Below are 20,313 nucleotides of genomic sequence, written 5' to 3'. Positions count from 1 at the left end.
TGGCGCATGATCAGGCCACTAAACGACCTTGGACTTGTGACAGGTATCTGCCACTGTTCCAAATAAAATATTTAGTCAGATAAAGCCAAAAATATACTGCCACATTTATCCATAATTAAAATAAGCACACCTCATGGCCCTGGTTGGGAGACTTCACAGCAGCAAGACAAAAGCTGTATGTGTGTGCGAGCCAAAGGGCAGGGAAATGTTCCAGTGTTATCATCACCTCCACCCTGACTGTCACTTTCCATCAGGAAAATGCTCCACCTCTCCCGCTGTTCCTCTTCTCTCCTCACCTCTGTCAGCCGCCCGCCCTCCTCTCCCTCCACAGTGTCACTACAGTCCCTTTCCTGCCGACATCCCGGAGGATTTCAGCCAGCTGCTTTGGGCTATAACGGCCCGCGGAGTGCAGTGACACCTTTAGCACCACCTTGGCTTAGCACCATTTTTGATTCTGCTAAACATCCTCGCTGACTGATTGCGCTGATTGCAATTAGTTTGAAGAGGAAAAGCTTGTTATAATGCTTGTTTATCTTGAGCCCAAGTCACTGAGGAAGCAGCCGACATGTGACTTGCTAAAAGTCTGCAGAGCTGCATATGGTCGGTCTTTGAAACTATGATTGATAGATTCAAAACAACAGCCGCGCAGCGTCTTAACCGTATGAAGAAACGGCGTGGGCCTATGGAGTGTTTCAAACCGCAGCATAGCAAACAACATCACAGTGCTGATGTACACACCTGTGCTCTGCTCGCAGACACATTCAAATAGAAAAGCACAAGCGCCACTGTAGCACCTGAGTTGTGTCTTGTTTCTATTTCTTCTCGTTTCTTGGTGTTTCTGTTCTAAATATACAGTTTACAGGCTTCGGGCTCCATTTTTCGCTCGTTCTTTTTGTCTTCTGACGCAAGTGGGATTTCACAGTCACAACCGATGCACACAGCACCTGACCTTTAGCACGTACATAGCGGGAATCCTTTTTACAGCTTCCTCCCACAAACCACCAAAACAGTTCCCACGCGCATTTACTACATACTAAATTACATTAAAGAAACAAAAACCTAAAGTGTCTTACAGCAATACACATGCTCAGCAGGTTTCCAGCAGGTCTCCAGACCACAACCACGTAGTGTTGTTTTTCAGTTGAACACAGAACAGACACAAGATCACGACCATCTCTCTTTTGTCTTCTAGCACTTTGCCATTCATTCACATTGCATGTGGGCAAATTGGCCAGAGGTTCTAACGCCTGTGAAACCAAAACAAACAAAGACCCGCTCCGCCAAAACACAGCAGCCAGCAGCTGCTGATAGTGGTTATCTGTGCAGTCGCACATGGACCATCTCACAACAGTGAGCGCCAGTCAACTGTAATAACCCTTACAGCTCCAGAAACACGAACAGAGTAGACTGTGGGATTAACAGCAGACTGCACGTTGGCTCGAATATTGAACTGAAAGCTTGTTTTGTACGAGACAATGTCATCTCAAAAGATTTCAAACGTGTAACTTGGTTAAAAGGATCAACTGCATGCTGGCCTCAAACCTCTGTGATGATGATGATGGTACTAGGCAATTCACAGTCTATGGAGCATGTTCATCAACTATTTCCAGTTAAAATAAACTGTTTGTCTGAACTGTCAGTGTAATGTAAAGCTAAGCCACAGCTAAGGATGCTACTAAGAGTTATTTATATGTTGTTTATATGTTTTGTCTTTCGACTACTTGCTCTTCATTTCTCTCGCTGTATTGTGATCATAGTACCACAATAGTGGCGTGATACTGGCTCCAGTCAAGAATAGTCTTTTTTGATAACTATGATTTAGCAATTGTTCGTGATTTAGCTCAGGTCTTTCATGCAACCTAAACAGTCTCTGTTTTGTCCCACTTCTCTGTCACAGGGGAAGAAAAAAATACACGTGGTAAATTCTTAAAAGCCAGGCAGCAGAAGCAATAGTGGCAGCGTGAAATCCATCAAACGGGCCACGAGTGCTGATATAAGATGGACAAGGCACAAAAGCCCATGTGTTTTGCTATGGGAGTGGGTGTAGTGAAAGGGGATCAGTCCACAACAGTGTTTAGTGGTTCAAACATCCCTCTGGGGAGCAGAGTGGATCGATCCTCCTTGGCTGGGAGCCAGTCCCGTCCCTGCCTTCAGCCAGATATTCATCTACACTATATATAAACCTCTAAGCCTTCACTCAGGCAACATACAAAGCACAGGGTTCAGGACTCCATCACAGGTGTGATGGTGTTCTCCATCTCAAGCTGTCTTATGATGAACCCTGTGCTCTGTGTTTTAACACGACAAATAAATGCAGATTTTTTAAAAACTGGTGTCCACAGAGAGAGGGGCCCCGTCACAAAGGCTATGGCGCATGCGCTTTCGTCATGATGCTCTGATTAGAGGGAGACATGGAGATAAACTATGGCTACTGTCTCATTAGTTGGAGCAACTCTGCCTGGTTCCCACCCACAGGAGCTCCTCCCAAACCCACAGGAGAGCAGGGCACCCCTACACAGCCTGCAGGGGCAGCACACAAACACCACAGCTGGCAGCGTGCAGCATCACACACACACACACACACACACACACATCAGCAAACTCACCGACGTGTACAGTGGACACAAGGACACAGATGTACACATTCAAACACAGGGGGCACCAAGCACACTGACTGTTTCCAGTGTGTGCCAAAAAAGCTAAAGCCTCAAAGGACAAGATCACTGGCTCAATGACAAAATGGGGTTTCCCCAAAGGGATCACTCCATAAGCCTGTAACAGAGCAAGTGGCTGCGGCTGAGCTGCTGAGCTGCTGAGCTACAAATATAGCAAACATCCAATGTGAAACAGATGCATCACAGTCCACATTAAAACGAGCTCACTGAGGCTCTTTGTGCAAGCTGTGGTGCAATAACAGCACATCAGTCTGGGAGCTAGGACTCACGAGAACCCAAATCAATGGCTGTGACCTGGCAGCGTGAGCAGAGGACGTGGAAAGAGGAGAGAGAAGAGGCAGCGGGTGTCCGGCCCGCCGTCCGTCAGGCCCTGCTGTGACAGGTTTATCCCAGCCGAGTGAGAAGGTAACGCACCAAACGGCACAACGAGGAGTGATAAACGTCAGACCCAGGCCCAGCACCATGGTAATGGCTGACAAACGGCTCAGTGGCTCATCCTGCAGCCATTCAACCCCCAGACATGTGTGCTGCTTTGTGTTATGTTTTATCACAAGGGAAAACAACAAGAACAGTAGCAGTCCAACAAGGCCATTTTTTATGGTACAACAGTCCTACAGAAACATTTTGACCATAAAGAACAGAAACAACTTTGACATAATTGCCATTTACTCTACTGTATATGCTGTAAATAAGTCCTCATTTACTTTTTCATGCTCAAAATATTGTAAATAATATTGTGAAAAAGAAAAACTTCATGTCTACCTGCTGGTTTCATCTATTTCAATCATGATATATAATATACTAAAGAGTAATAAAGCCTGTATATTGTATGTACAGTGTTACCATAATAAACCAAAGCAATTATTTTGTGATATTAAAAGTCGATAATGACGTTATATCTTGTCTTTCTGCCCATTACTGACTTTTGAATACATAAATTTAATGTTCATATTCATTTTTAAAGGGGACAACACAGCTTCAACCAATGCCACATACCACAAAGTTTACAGCCTTAGCTGGTTTCGCAACGCTTGTGTGTATTTTAATAAAATACACAACCACAAAAGGAGAAGACATACCCGACTACAACTGCTTATTACTTTTCAGCTGAATGGTCTTTAAGAAAACATTTCATGACATTTTCTCACAATCGGAGAGTTCCTCTAATGCCCTTTGTGCCTTGGAGCTACAGTGAATGTGTGTATGCCAATTAAATACACAAATATGTAACCATGCAGGTGTAAGTACACCACTGCAAAGTAATGAAAAGTGACATAACGCAGGTCGGTGCACAGTGAGGTCACCTTCTGTGTGTCCTATGCGCTGCTTGTGATGCTTTGTTACATAACACCTTCAAATGAGGGACTTGTCTTTGACTTAAAGTGCTTCATCACACCATTGACTTGGAAAAGTATTGCTTTTATCTATGTGACCTGTACAGCACAACACAGTCGCACTCAGTGGCTAATTGACTTTACACAGCGCGGTATGTGCAGCTGAATGTTGTGTTCTAACAGATGTCTAACACATCCCACATCTCTTTGCTTCAGACACTGGGGCAGCAGGAAGGTGAATCCACAGACAGAGATAAACACACAGAGTGTGTTGAGCATCGGTTGAGTACACAGTGAAAACATCTTGTAGCAGTCATCAGAGAGAATTACTGTCAACCTAACAAAGGGCGTGTTGGATGGATTTAACGTAAGAGTGCTCTTACAAGAGCTTTTACTGTTCTGAATATGTCAGCTCCCTAATCGTTGTAACATTAAGACCAAGCTCTGCTACATAATCCAACAAAATTACTTCTCATACAGTATCGTTGGTACTTTGACCACTGTGGACCGGTTGTTAGATGTCTCCTCTATAACCTGTTTTAACACATACTGTATGTTCTTTCCATCCTGTGGAGTGAAATTAAATAAATGGATGCATTGTACTGCGATGGCCAGTGACGCCTCATTTGTGAACAATGTGGAAGAGTGAGGAGCAGGTCATTGAGGTACAGCACTCATTTGCCTGATGGATGCAAAGCTCCTCTAATGGGGTGACCTTTGGCAAGGTCACGGCCCTCCAGCGTTACACATACAAACACGTCTGAATTAATAAATGATGGCTACGCTTTTGTCACCTGGGAGCTCTGTGTCCTGTTTGTTGCCGTTTCTCTCATCCCAACCTGTGGCTCAGCTACATGAGGCCCAAAGCGGCGAAAGGCACTGAGGACTCTCATTTATTCCCTTGAAAGTTACATAAGATTTGTGTAGCAACCACATCCAGACCAGTTGTGTTTTAATAGGTCCCAGTGTGATAATGGGGTGAGGACTGCACAACACTATTGATCAGGGAGTGAACATCAATATAAGGTATTGATACTTGTTCTGTGTACTGTACATCCACAGCACTTTACTAGTACTTTCCCTGACTGACCGTCTGTGTCATGTGTGTGCACGGTGAGGCTGCTGCCACCTCTTACCTGTGTCTTGTCGAAACTGGTGCATGGACTGCAGGTCGATGATGTAAGGAGAGAGCTGGGCATCCACCTGCCCCAGAACAACAGTACCTCGGGCATCCCCCTTCAATACGTTCTCGATATGGTGGCAAACCGCTGCGCTGTAGGGCCTCCAGCGTCCATGTTCGTTCAACCATTCCCACACCACCACCCTGGCCAGGTTCTGGGGAGGGTAGCCCAGCCCGTTGACGGGCACCAGCAAACCAGATCCTGGACGTGCCATCTCCTGCGAGGCGTCTGCTGCGCGTCGGCTGCTGGCTGCGTCCACGGGGCTACAACACCACTGCGACCGTGTCAGTCAGCTGACACAGTGGCACATTTCCTCCTCATTAGCGCCAAACAAAAAGCTGGAAACGGCGATCAGTTTGTTTGTTTGTTTTTTTTTTTTTTGTTTTTTTGGTGATCCTCGGTTACCTCATGATGCTTTCAGGAGAGCGGCTTTGCCGGAGTCATCGTCGTCCACAGGTACTCTCAGATCGCTGAGAGCCAGAGAGCAGCCCCCTGTCCTCTCGGGTCTCGTCGTGTTTGAAGTGGCAGATGTTGATAATGATGATGATGAGCTTTGCAGCGGCAGTATCACTCCTCCACGGCCGAGCGCAGCACATCAGCTGCTAGACGGGAGACACAAAGAGGAACAAACACTGGTAAACACATAAACACATGCTGAGAGGGATCCCGTCACTTCTCTCCAACAATAAGGAAGGGACTGTTTTCAGAGGACATGACACGGACCTAATCAGTCCTGCGCTATAGTCCCATTAGTGGCCTGTGTCTGTGGGCAATTCCGCCTACTCCAAAGTGCAGCAGCGTAAGATCGTATGTGAACAGTGAACAGAGCATCAGCCTGTCAGTCGTGAGCATTTCCACAGAGAGATCTGCCCAGGTGTCTCTGTTGCTTCTATGATTTGTAAATCGTCTTGCTCACATTCAATATTTTTTTTTCCTGGCATGCACAAATGAATGTGGTGATACAGACCTGTAGGCTGCAGCAGTGGAGCCACACATCTGTCAGGTAGAGGCTGCATTTCACAGGCTCCGACCAAAAAAAAAAAAAAAACAAATCAAATGGCAAAAGAAAACAACAAAACGCTTCGACAGCACCGGTTTGTCTTTTCACATCTGTGATGAGCCTCTTATCCTAACAGCTTCCTTCAATCTCGCGTCCTGCGGCTCCACTAACCCTCTGTTATCGCACACAGCGGGACCGTCGTGTGATTCTCGTGAACCTGCCACACACTACAGCAGCTTGTTGGTCCGCCGTGCTCCAGTGAACGCGTGTCCCACTTGCCTGGTGTTCAGTGTGCGAGGTGCGGGGCAGAGCCGTTCCGCCGCAGACGCGCGTCCGCCCGCACTCACGCCAAACATCACGCACAAGAAACGCGCGCGTCGAAAATTAGGCACAATCGTCCAGGCTCACCTGTGTGGATTGCTGTTTGAAAATCATCCAAAGTGTCATTTACCACAAAACCAATTTCTACAACATCCGATGTTTACTTTCAAAATAAGACGCCTAGGGGTGGAGTGGGGGTGGAGGGACAGCAGGGATACATAGGCCTGTACACAAAGCGGTGCTGGCTATGATACTAATCCAAACAAGAGGAAAAAACACACTCTCTGAACCATATATTCAGACACTGTGACCAAAACCACTGGATGACAATATTGTATTAACATAGAACATCAAGCACTTTGGCCAAAAGTAAATATGCAGAGTAACTAAACCAGTTCTTACAAAACACCCAGTGAGACATTTAACAAGTAGCATGTAGCACATATGTTATGTAGCTGAACTTTGACAGACCATGCTGTTTGTGTCCAGCAGTTTACACTGTAAACAATGCTGCTTTATCAGCATGGATATCAGGGAGGAGAGGAGATGGATAAGTACTGAATAAATGCAGTTTCTAAGGGAAATAGTACCACAGATATTTATCCCAAGTGCCTATAATATTTTTCAGCAAATCCGTAAACTGAATGGTATGACAGATTCAGATGGCGCAGTAAGGAATGTCTTCACTTAAGCACAAATAAACCCGGTGAGATATCAATAAAATGATTGTCTCACTTCTAATGGATGGCTGAACAGCTGAGTGTATGTATATGATTTGGTTAGTTGTGCCTGTGTCAAGCATCTTTGACAAATTTCATTGTTTGCAGATGCAAGTGATAGGTAAATGTAAGCGAAGATGTTAAATGTCTGAATCCTATTTTAGAGATAAATCTATAGATATATGGATAAGGATCATGTATTTCACTTTTCACACATCGCACTGATCCTGGCTTTACTGTCAAATCCTGCTAAATGGAACAACAGTATCACCTGCTGCCAAGACATCAGATCTGCAGCTAGCAGACAAAAACAAGGGGTTTCTGGAAAACCTCAGAAGAAAGAGCTGCCCTGCGGACAACCTGTCCTCTCTAGCTGGATGTAGACACTTTCCTATTAGAAAGGGAGATGCCTATGTTAAAACCGCACTTTACACTGAGGCTGCATTAGTTGCAGCCATTGACGCCGTCTGTGATGGAGTCGAGTCTCTCTGTACAAAAAGAGAAAATGTTGCTATGTTTCCAGATATGGTTTCTCTTCTTTATTCTTTTTCTTATTTAAAAATAGTTATCCATGTATTATATAATTTGCTTCTACCTGTAGCTCTTCAGACTTGGATGCAGCATCATGTATACACTTCATATCACTGTTTATTATGGGGTCATGTAAAGGTCAGCTTAGATACGGTTTTCTGTCACAGTCCAAATGAACGAACTAGGGGCGCTTGAGGGGAATGTGCCTTTTTGTTGATCTCATAGAGTCTGAGAGTTTGGAGGTGTAAAGGACATCAGAATCACAGAAAAAAAACTTTAGTCAAGAAATACCATCCTTTGTTTAAATATTTTACTTTAGCTAAGCCAGATGCACTTAGTGTCAGCTTCTTAACCCACGTTGCACTTGACAGATACATAAATTAAAAGAAACGTCCCCTGCCATCCAATCATCTGGAGAACAGCACCATCATGTGGCATTTTGCAGCAAAACTCCTACAAGTAACTCAGTGAGGTACTGCACATGTTCGCAGGACACTTCATTGGGTACACCTTTACAATCTAATGCAAGCCAATACAGCAGCCCTGCTGTGACTTCTACTTTTACAATGTTGAAATGTCTTTGTTTTTAGGTCCAAACTGTCAGAAGAATTATAGTATTGACTGAGGTATTGCCAGTACAGTTGCAAGAAAATGTGAACCCTTTGGGATTACATGGAGTTTTGCATGAATTGGTCAGAAAATGTGCTCTGATCTTCATCTAACTCACAACAATACAAAAACACAGTCTGCTGAAAATAATAGTACACAAACATTATATGTTTTCATGTTTTTATTGAACATAACATGTAAACATTCACACACCAGTTTTGGGTTTACTGTTGCAGCACTGCTGCTACTCTCGGATGATGCAACAGGACAATGACCCAAAGCATACAAGTAATTCAACAAAAGAATAGCTTCAACAGAACAAAATACACCTTCTGGAGTGGCCCAGTCAGAGTCCTGACCTCAACCCAATGGAAATGCTGTGGCATGACCTTAAGAGAGCCATTCACACCAGACATCCCAAGAATATTGCTGCACTGAAACAGTTTTGTGAAGAGGAGTGGTCCAAAATTACTCCAGATCGTTGTGCAGGTCTGATCTGCAACTACAGGAAATGTGTGGTTGAGGTTATTGCTGCCAAAGACGGGTCAACCAGTTATTAAGTCCAAAGGTTCACATACTTTTCCCCCCCTGCACTGTGAATGTTTACATGTTATGTTCAATAAAAACATGAAAACATATAATGTTTGTGTACTATTATTTTCAGCAGACTGTGTTTTTGTATTGTTGTGAGTTAGATTAATCCCAGGGTCCACATACTTTTTCGTGCAACTGTAAGTCAGCAGTGAGTGAAGATCTGCATCTACATTGACCAACTATGAGGACTATTACAGATCAACTGCATAAGACAATGGTAGATACATTAGTATTTGTTTGGGTCTGCAAAACCACTATGAAATGAAGGGTTAAGCACTGGCCATTTAAAATGATACATGCTAAAGCGTATGAATCTCATAAGTAGAGGTTTAAGATCATTTATTCAAGTGAGGATCACTCATACCTACAAGGAAATGTCTTGCATTCATTTGTGTACTCGTTAGGTAAATGACACCCACAGCTGTATTAATGCAAATTTTCATCATTATTATTGATGCTGTAACTTGTAATTGCCAGTATGCCAGCAAAGTTTACATACAGCCTTGATTTTTCATTGTACATGGTACATTTGAGGTTTTCTGATCCTCTCCCACCAGCCATCCTGCCTGATGCAATGTGCAAAGTGGATGGTGGGACAACATCAAGACCCTCATTTAATTTGGTTTTCTTTATTTGGCTCATTGCCTTTTACTTTTACATTTACTTTTTTTAAAAGAACCATTTACCTGGTAAATATACAAAGAACTGCAGTAATGTAGTGTATATTTACCACATGTTATAAGTTGGTAAATACAGAAAAACTAGAACTGAAATACAAAGAAAAAACCTCAACTATTACCCATCAGCCCAAATGAATACCTTGTAGTTAACCAGTTTATGTTGCTAATAACTACAATATAATTGTGTTTATCTGGTGACAGTAAAGAAACTGTTCATAGAATCACCTTCTCTACTCATCAGTTGATTCCACAGATGTAGTAATGAAAGGTTTATGTTGTTCGCAGACCAAATTTAATTATGCAGTATATAGAAATGAAGATATAACTTTCCAATAAATTACCTTTTCTCATATAGTTACTGATCATGGCTACATCCATTTATAAAGGCTTTTTTAATCAGTCACTTATATTTACCTGGTAACAACTCCGGCAAGAACCATTTTCCTGTGGTGTCATCGTACACTAAATACTGGGTATGTTTTTCTGATGTTTTTGCAGTTTATTCAGTTTTATTACCTGATACACATGTTTTGAGAAAGGAATGTTATCCTCTAGGAGACATCGCCAAAATATTAAAACTTTCTTCACAGAGTGAACATTATAGTCTCAGGAGACATGCTGCAACTTGATGCAATGAGAACAGAAGAAACATTGTGCGGCCTAAATGCACATCTATCCAAGAAGACAAGTACTAGCGCGTGTCCTGGAAATCCCACCTGAATATCTTGAAAAAACGATCAATAGAATACCACTGATTTGTTAGGTAATTATTGCTGCAAAGGATGATTTTGAGATAAAAGTAAAGTTTGACAAACACATTAAATTTGACCATTATTCTGGGCTCCAATGTACTTAATATATACTTACTTATGAATGAAATGTTGTTGTTCATTGTTTTGTTATCAATTTTGAACCATTTGATTAAATAAGGCCAACCAAAGATAATAACAACACAAGTGTGTTTATTATATTTAATTTATTGCCATGGTTTTAAATTTCATATAAATTACTTTCTTTTGTTTTAGTTTGAGAATTAAAATATTTTCTCATCACATTAGAATTTTCTCAGATATTAGGTTTCTTTTCTGTATTTAACAGTTTTATTTAAATATATATGATATTTTATTAACTTGTTAATGTTGTATATGTTTTGTTTTCATATTTATTGGTCTATTTAGCATTGCTTTGTTGTTATTCCTATTTGCTGCTAGTTTGTGATTAATGTCTTACATTATGTGTTTGCAGATGCAGCAACTACACCACCCAGTGGACTTTTCAATAATCACAAATTGGCATGGTTACGTTTCTTTCTTTCTTTTTTCAGTTTTTATTTTTCTGCACCAGTAACACAACAAGTTGAAAAGATATTATTATAGAAAAAAGATTTCAGTTTTTCATCAAGTTCACAATAAATTTAAAAATCCGAAGCCCATCTAAATGCTTACTCAAGACAAACATACACAGTATAAATATTATATACATTAAAATTCAGGTTTACAGTAAATGATGAAACAATAGAGAACAGAATTAAACCTGTAGTTTCTCCCAATACTGTGCCTGAAACACACTAAATATGCTTATTAGTAGCAAGTATAATACATTGAAATCCCTCAAAATCAAATCAAATCGCTTTTTTATATCCAAATACACAAACAGATAATACAACATGTACTTGTTCTTTTTCAGTCAAAACGGAACTATCTGAATTTCAACACATATTGCATTTATACAAATATACACAGATATGTAGGAACACAGACCTCTGGATATTTGAATAGTGCTATTAGATCCTGCATCATTCGTGGACACATTCCTGTGCGATATCATCATTAGCTTTACTACTGAAAAGGTTACTGATATAAAACTATAGCATGAGCAAACAGCAGCAGCAGAAGCAGTCTGTCAGTTGAAGTAACAGTGCAGCTAAAGAGCAGGAGCCTCACAGAATAACGTATATGAAGAGAGCCATGATGGCTGCACTGATCAACCCAGAGATCGGAACTGTGACGAACCACGCAATGAAGATGTTCCTGAACAGATGCCAGTCAACAGATTTCCTGGAGCGCAACCATCCCACAGCCACCACAGAGCCCACCTGCGTTGTACATAGGTTCAAGAATATACACCAAGTTCAGAATGTGTGCTCAAAGCTGGACCGATTGTTTTTCTACATGCATCTATTTGAGTTTCATCACCTTGCAGTGGGTTGTGCTGACAGGAAGCCCGATGTTGGATGCTACGACAACGGTGACTGCTGAAGCTAGTTCAATGCTGAATCCACTACATAGTAGGAAAACTATTTAGAAAGCATTGACCATAACATAAATCAACATTTTAGGTATAGGATATAAATGTGCAGCATACCTGGAGGGTGTAATGGGGGTAAGATCTTTGCCCAACGTTTGGATCACCCTCCGTCCCCATACCCAGAGACCAGCGCAGATTCCCACTCCGCCGTACAGAAGCAACCAGATGGGTGTGGGTGAAGTGGACACCACAGAGCCGCTCTCATACAGAAGCCAGAGAGCCACCAAGGGGCCAATTGCATTGCTAGTGATAAAATGGCCAATATAAATCCTCTCAACAAACAGGACATACATAAAATCCTCAGAGGAAACCACTGTACCACCTACCTGACGTCATTCCCTCCATGAGCAAAGGAGCCAAAGCACGCTGTGAGGATCTGCAGGAACTGGAAAAGTATTGAAACAGCTGGTTGGTCCACCTCCAGCTCGTCTTCCTCCAGATCCAGGTTCTTGTCAGTTTCCAGATTCACACTACAGTCCTGGACTACACTGCTACTGGTCACTATTGAGCTGGAGCTGCTGACACTGTCCACCCTGGACCTTCTCTGCAGAGCACCATCTTGGTCCTTGTTTTTCAGATCTCCTTGGATGCCATAAATGGCCATGGTATAGGAGGTGTAGCTGTTGTTCCTCCGGATGGGCCGCTCTTCACTGTCACTGTCACCAATGCAGTCACCGACCTTGGCCATGTGGAGCTTGTGTAGCAGGTCTTTGTAAAGACCGGAGTCTTTGTGGATTGTGTGTGATCGTCCACTGTGAGGATCAGTGATCACCATGGGACCAACAGTACCATTCAGACCTATGAACAGAAATTATCATTATTATAAAATCATTATTCAGTTGGTTAGATGTTTTTATACCCACAAAGTCACATAAAGCAGAAGTTACGTTATTTCTTACCGCTGCTGATATCTATGTCTTTGGTTTCCATTTCGTTGTTGTCCAAATCAGTTTCCTCTGAGCCTCCAAGTTTGAAAGCCACCTTCTGACTGCCTGCTGGAGGGGACTTGGGGCGAGGTTCAAGGGGTTTTGGGGGCTGCTCTGCTAATGCAGGATTTCTGGAGTTCTTCTCCATTAGTGGAGTTTCAGAGGGCGCAGCAGCTGTTTCTCCTGAGGTGCATAACAATGCTCCACTTAGGTTACATATGCTACCGTATAGGTAGGATTTATATATGCATGTTCAAGCTTTAGAAATAAAAAGGTTTTTTTACACTTGAGCATCAAAAATGATGTTTTTTTTTAAATTTGTGTCACAAAGGGTAAACTTTACTCACGTTTGATTTTCTTCTTGAGGCGTGGACAGACAACAAACCAAACAATCAAGGCTGTGATGAGGGCACAGCCTAGTGTAATGCACAGTGTACCCCACCATGGCACTCTGTCAAAACCCAGCACTGTGCACACAAGACATGGACATGAGAGAGAGAGAACTCTGTCTCAGAAAAGGAGAAATGGAAACATAACTGCTCCTTTAATTCATTCACAACTCCTCTGATCCTTTGACACTAGAGAGAAAAAACTTGTAGAGAAAAAATACTTCTACACAAGTATATTCCTATGTACTTTGATTGGCACCAACTTCCAAGAAGTGAGATAAAAAGCGTGATCGTTTTTTTCAAGGTACAGTAAGTATACTGTACCTTATGACCGGTGGCCATGTGATTTCTTCAAAACCGTACAAAATGTCTCAGCGGCCTGCTCCAGCGTATTAGTATGTTATTACAGACAACAGTATCAGCAAAAGTACACACGCCTCCAATCAGATAGTGAGAAAGAGACCTGTCCTGCAGCACAGTGATAAACTACGCTGTGCAAGGACATTTCTAGTAATTTCATATTTTCTTTTCATGCTTCATAGAAAGGCTAAACTTGTTTAAACTCTGCTGCATCTGCTAGAATTAGATGGTTTAATGCAGATTAGTATCATAATGTTAACTCCCGTCCCTCCTTACAGGCAACAACTTACCTGGTTGCATTTGTGAACAATAAATAAAAAGTCACATGGCAAAAGCAGTGGATTTGATGCCATTATCGCCACAAACCTTGCTGTGTTAAATGATGTGTAAATATTTTACATTTTCTCTATCTCTGTGTGAGGAAATACAACATACTGGAACACATGTGCAGAATGAGTGGACGTGCACTCGGCTGTATTACGGTGTAATTTTGCATAGCTGGAGTTATGGTGTGTTATATCCCTTGACCCACACACACACCGGCCTGCAGCCTTTAGTGAAGGGCCCAGGCCAGTTGACTTCCCGTTAAGTTCAATCCTGCAAATGAAACAAAAGGAATGGAAATTCTCCATTTAATTGTTGGTATCTTTATTCCAGATTCTAATTGAGCTAGTTTAGCTTTATTTTTGTTGTGTTTGCTGGTTTTAATCCTGTTTTCAAACCACATCTGTCCCTTTGATTTTTGGTATAAATCTCCAGATACAAATGCGGACGACTTCAGGTAATATTTACAAGAGTAACTGCAAATGATGGGATGTATTCAGTTATGATCTACTCCTTTTTGCCACCTACTTTTGGCTTAAGAAGACTGTCATCAATTGTCTTCGGTGTCTCCTGTGACACATTTATTCAGACCTCATCTTGCTCCAGGGATTTCAGCAGCTGCTGTGTTAGTGCAGTGCAGCAAGTGAGAGTCAGACAAAGCAAAGGTGTAGTGTGTGGACGTGGTACTCACATGGTGCTCCAGTAAACATGATGGAAAACAGGTTGATGCCCATAGTGACAGCATAGAAGATGGGAAGAGCTCTGAGACCATTGGGTACAGGATCAACCTGTGGAAGTCAGAGTGTGAGCTCTCACTGAGATGTTCCTGGGACATATACTCTTCAGGAGTCCCAGTGATGAAGTATAAATTAGCATATTTACTGAAATAATGTAAAGTTACACCCTTTTGGGAACTATGCTTTATTTGCGTAAGATGAGAAAATGAATACTGTTCTCTTTTATACTAAATATGAAACTACAGCCAGTAGTAGAATAACTTTGCTCAAGCTCAGATATTTGCGTGATTAAAAAACAAATAAACAAATGTAATCTCTCTTCGCTTTTCTTTTTTCATTTCCCATTAATCATCTCACGACCCTCAATATTTATCTTGTGATTAAAAAAAAAGCTAATAGTGAAGTATATAATAATATGTGCTACCATTTTGCTAATAGTACTTTTTCTTAAGTTCAGTCATTTTAAAATGTGGTGAAAGATATTTCCACTTCTCCTACTAGACTCCACGTATGAACCATGTACATTAGAAAAAAATGTCTTACCTTGCTCAAAATGAACTTGCGAACAAAGTAGAAGAGAATTCCTGACATGATGCCCGACAGTACAGGTGACAGGAACCAGGATGCCACTTTGGATAGCAAAAGACATTTGATTCATAAGCTTTTACCTGCACTGTTTTTCTGATTGAACAGAGACTTGTGTAGGATGAGTTTAAGAAAAAACATATATTTACCAATGCGGAGAAGCTCCATCCATTTCACCCCTTGGTGACCTCTGGCTACCATGGAGAAGCCAATTGTGGCTCCAACAATGCAGTGGGTTCCAGAAATAGGGAGCTTCAGGAATGATGCAGCCAGCTGCCACACAGCAGATCCTGTGGGACAAAAACATGAACTCAGAATCTGAAAGTTCACTATTAACTTATTTCCAATGCACCATTTAAACTATTTACAAGGTAATTTCTATGTAACATATGTACATGAATGCTTACCACACATTGCACTTATGGATCCTGCCATCAGGACATGTTCAGAGCCATTGTACATGTGGACATCAATGATCCCCTGTCGGATGGTCTCGCTGACTTTGGCCCCCAGTAGCACTGAGCCCACTGTCTCAAAGATGGTGGCCAGGATGCAGGCCTGCCGCAAGGTGACCACCCCAGAGCCCACGGCTGTACCGAAGGAGTTGGCCACATCGTTGGCCCCCACAGAGAAAGCCAAGATGAACGCAATGATGAAGCCCAACACCAACAGCCACAGGAAGCCTGACATGTCAGTCTGAGAGGCCAGCGCCATGGTAGTGGCAGCGGCCAGGGTTGCTAGTGTAGTTGTATCCATCACTAGATTACTTTAGTTGAACTGATGCTGATTTGTAGGGGGTCAACAGTAACGTATGAGGTAATATGCTTTTATAAATAAATGTATATAGCTCAAAATAATTAGGAACCCCTTAGTTAAGTTCAAAAAGTACTAATGAGAAGGAAAGTAAAATTTATTGCTAGCTAGGTAAGCAGGGTTTGTCTGTAGGTTTTATCATAAAATGACTGGATATAGAACAAGAAGAGCCATCCATCGTGACAGTGAGCCTCTGTAAAAACACAAAGTTAAGTTACAGATTAGTATTCCTTGTACGCTGCTCCACAAACAAAGGCTGAGTTACATTTTAACAAGCCCCAAACTAGGTTACAAGATAAAAACACCATGCATCATTTATTCTCCCAGGTATGATTTAGAGATCTATGGCAGATGGTGAAGTGTTTTTTATCAGTAATAAATCATTACTAGGTTAACATCTGGCCTTAAAGTGAGTATAACAAAACTGTAGAGTTGTCTGTTAGAGCAGGAGGCTGTACTGAGCTGAGTTAATCATAATGAGTCCATGTCTGAGTGCAGGACACTTTGCTTAGGTTATTTATGAATTATGATTTTTTTTCACAGGTAGAAGACTTCACAGAATTCACAGTCACACAAAAAAGCATCAGTAAAAATTAAAAATTAAAATTAATTAAGGTTGATCCGGTTCTCAGTGTTATTGTAATGTTGATAATAATAAATAATTCCATAGAGTAGTACAACAATGACTCTGGTAACTTCACAGTCATGTTGTACAATTAGTACAAAATGCTTAAATTAGTGAAATACAAAATACTTACATTAAATGTAGCCTGTATAATGACAAAGATCACTGAGGTTTTGTTTCTTCACTTGTCCCAACACGCCAAAAGTGCTCAGTGAGCGTTTCTAGTTGAAAACTCCAGCCGGACTGTGAGAAGCAGAACAAAAATCCAATTAAAACTTCAAACGTGGATTTCAAAGCTGCGACTCTTTTTTTTTTTTTTTTTTTGGGCTGTTAAGCGCTGTCAGTAATGTGGAACTAACTCCCAATCAGTATAATAAATAAGAGCGGCGTGTTAATCTCCTTATCTGCTGTTGCATAATTGAATTGGAGCGACGACACAGTCAAAAAGTAAAGGAAAGGGGAAAGTGACAGAGAACACATGCATATAAATATATATAAATAGAGAGAGAGAAGGGGTAAAGTCGCTGCTACTCACATATGAGAGCAAAGTGAAAGTTGTCCCGTGCGTCCTGGCGTCTGTGCGCTGCAGTCAGCTGGGAAGCAGCTTTACGCACGGAGAGAGAGGGATGTGCGCGGCTGTCGGAGCAGAGGAGGGTGGGCCCGCAGCAGCCTGCGACGTTTCAAGGCTCCTGTCACGCTGCCTTATATATTAAGCTGCTTGGGTACACGCCTCTCCGGGCCGGTCATGGGACCGCAGCCGCCTAACGCTAATGTTTAGCTCGTTTGTTGACAGTGGAAAAATAATTACGACCGTCGTTGATTATGTTGCTTCACCGCACCGAAATCCCCAAATTATGTTTTCCCCGAACGTCCATGGAGAAGAATAAATGTCTATTATTTTGGCTAAATATATCTTCTAGTTCCTAAAAAAAAAAAAAAAAAATCAGGCTACTGTGTGTTTACTGCGGGGTCTGGTGTTTTTATATAATCAGCCTTATATTCCCGGATACTGTGTCAAAGTCAGAGCTCTGTCCATCAACAAGGAGCTGAGTCCGAGCACATTTCATATTTTCATTACTTTTAAGTAACAGTATCACTTTGGTGCCACCTACTGGGCAAACGGAATATTTTATGCCCACTAAGTATATTTTTATTAAAGCAGCAACTTGATGATGAAGTGTGTGTATTGTTAATGGCTGAGGGTCATTAACTTGACTATACATGACTTCTCTGTTCATGTCTAAAAGTTTACATGGAAGTGTAGACTTGACCTGAGCCACCTTCTGAATGACCTGAAGTGTATTTAGCTCATTAAGAAAAAGTGTAACTAAGCAGAACATGAAACAGCGCTCAATAACTGCATCACTGATCAACCTGCCATCTGCCATTTACAGAAAAAAATTCCACTGCTGCGTCGGGTCGTCAGCAGAACGGACTCATCTGAAATGGTACAGTGCCCCCAAATGTGCTGATAAGTTCCTCTTCATTACTCATTTATTGCGCTCCTGTTGGGTTATATAGTTGGCCATCAGTTTGTGTCATCCTACCAGTCAACCCATGTACACAAATGCTACCCATGTGGAATATTTTGACCTCTCTAAAAGCATGTGACAACGTTAAGTGGAAGTGACACGCAACTCTGCTGAAGGGAAATGTGAAGGTGGTGGCAGCAGGGAGCCCATGCACTGTATCAATATGAGACATAAAAGGTACTGTACTCTATGTGGACATGTACTGCATACATAGTGGTGCAGATCCATATACGTGTAATCACACCAGTACACAATGAAACTCACCTACAGCATTCACGCATCCATGCAATCAAAGCCTATTATTATTATTACCACAAATAAAAAAAATCTACATTTACATAAACTATAAACAAAGTATTGTGACATTTGTAGACCAATCTGGTTTCTCCAGTTTACAGTAGAGACACTTCCTGTATTCACATTGTGAAAGACAGGATTTTTTTCCATAGTATTATTATTCTTTCTCTTTGAGGATCTGATACTTTAACGTCCAACAGAGATTTTTTAAATACAGCAGTCATGAAGAAGAAATCCATGTTAGACAGAAGAGAACAGAAATTAGACTAAAGATTAACTAGTGAAATACGGTGTTTGTGAGGGATTGCTGTAGAAATATGACAATTACAGCTTCACATGGTTTCACATCAGGTTCACTTTATGGTTAAATGAAGCTACCGGTTTGGTATTGTGAATACCCAGTGGTCTGTAACAATTTCTGCAATTATCCTAGCTAAGTCTGATAATTTAAGTACCAAGAGGTTGAACGGGAACTTTGAAAATGAAGCAAAACCACAGCCATTCTGTGCAATCATGTTCTCAGCGGATTAGATCTGCAATTTAAATTATTTACAAAATGCTTCTGATTTGTTGACGGTGATCTAACTCTTGACAGATCAGACAAAGTACGAGAACTTTCCCAGATGGTTTGGCCAATCGTCTGTATTGTGGCGCACACTTAATTACCACTGCCACAGTAAAACTCAGTTAAATGTTGTTTTCTATCATGTTTGAGGTATCCAGGATTGTAATTATATGTCATTGTTGCCTCAAACAACAATGTGCATGTGTTTTGCGGCAGCATGAGAAGGTTTTCTCTGAACATTCTCATGGCCATTTTGTGTTTATTCCAACTGCCATTTACCGCTTAGCTGTGCTGAGCTACAGTGCAACATATTTGCATCTGCGCTGTGCATCAAATACAAACTGCATATATATAAGCAGATCTATTTAAAATGAATATCATGAAGTTAAAGTTACAAAATCTCTAACTTCATCTGGTGCACAATGAAAAATCATGCACAGTGGTGTCATTTTTGTTGGAATTTTATGTCATGCCATGTTTAAAATGTTGCGTGAAAAAATGGTAAAATAAATAAATAAAGTGTATGAAAAGCTCAGGAACAAAGTGTGACACGTAGCTGCACTAACCTGAGTTTACCTGCGGAGCAGTTTTTTGTGTTGTAACGTGCAACAAAAGACTGTTTGACATTGACCATGTTTAGTGTTACTTCAGGGCCTCTAGGTGGCACCAATGCCTCTGTTCAGATTCCACTGGCTATTAAAAAGAGTCCCTGTTCAAATACCAGGTAAAATACTTAGTGAAGAATAATACTAATCATCAGTTTGATCCAAAGTGGCATCTTGCAGCAAGATGTTCTTGATGTCAACTTTTTGGACCTGTACAGTGGACTGTGATTGTTTTTGTGAAAGTGTCCTCGCTCAAACCACCCGCTGACATTAGCTTTCACATTTAAATGGTTTGCCATGACTATTTCAGTGCACATAGACATATTAATTCACATTTCCTTCATTGTAACACACAGTCAAGTGCTGTCTCGCCGACATGTTCAGCTTGTCAAAGCAGGTTATTTCCCACTTTGTTAAAATTTACCAACTCTGTAATTTCAAAGACAAGCTTTGGGATTTTTTAATGTTGGATGTCACGTTTAAAGTTAGACAAGATAGGACATGCAAATAGGTAACTGAAGAGCTTGGGCTGGTTCTCATGCGCAGACCTATATTAGCCCAACCCTTACTTCCCCGCTTCCCTCCCTCCTATCCCTTGCCAAAC

General features: G+C 41.5%; 2 protein-coding genes across 5 annotated transcripts in view; both read right to left on the bottom strand.

The window, feature by feature from the left end:
• Window positions 1-6,618, bottom strand: part of dtx1 (deltex 1, E3 ubiquitin ligase) — a 38,921-nt gene extending 32,303 nt beyond the window's left edge. The window contains exons 1-2 of one of the 4 annotated variants that reach the window (XM_026342816.1): window positions 6,599-6,618; window positions 5,146-5,792 (exon numbers count right to left, since the gene is read on the bottom strand). In XM_026342816.1, coding sequence (XP_026198601.1) covers window positions 5,146-5,404 — 259 coding nt within the window. In that variant the 5' untranslated portion in view covers window positions 5,405-5,792; window positions 6,599-6,618. The other 3 variants (XM_026342814.1, XM_026342815.1, XM_026342817.1) reach the window with 3 other exon arrangements.
• A 4,324-nt stretch (window positions 6,619-10,942) lies between these two features.
• On the bottom strand, window positions 10,943-17,403 carry slc20a1a (solute carrier family 20 member 1a). Its single transcript, XM_026343432.1, has 12 exons — window positions 17,246-17,403; window positions 16,844-16,953; window positions 15,680-16,278; window positions 15,422-15,562; window positions 15,231-15,316; window positions 14,642-14,738; window positions 13,225-13,344; window positions 12,851-13,060; window positions 12,278-12,749; window positions 12,009-12,194; window positions 11,840-11,924; window positions 10,943-11,739 (listed from the first exon to the last, which is right to left on the bottom strand). The coding sequence occupies exons 3-12, from the start codon at window positions 16,026-16,028 to the stop codon at window positions 11,584-11,586; spliced, it is 1,902 nt and encodes a 633-aa protein (XP_026199217.1). The 5' UTR covers window positions 16,029-16,278; window positions 16,844-16,953; window positions 17,246-17,403; the 3' UTR covers window positions 10,943-11,583.
• Window positions 17,404-20,313: the final 2,910 nt, after the last annotated feature.

The sequence above is a fragment of the Anabas testudineus genome, chromosome 9, assembly GCF_900324465.2.
Source record: "Anabas testudineus chromosome 9, fAnaTes1.2, whole genome shotgun sequence".
Classification (NCBI taxonomy): domain Eukaryota; kingdom Metazoa; phylum Chordata; class Actinopteri; order Anabantiformes; family Anabantidae; genus Anabas; species Anabas testudineus.
The sequence above is the reverse complement of the archived record's forward strand: the minus strand, read 5'-3'. Positions and strand labels throughout refer to the sequence as shown.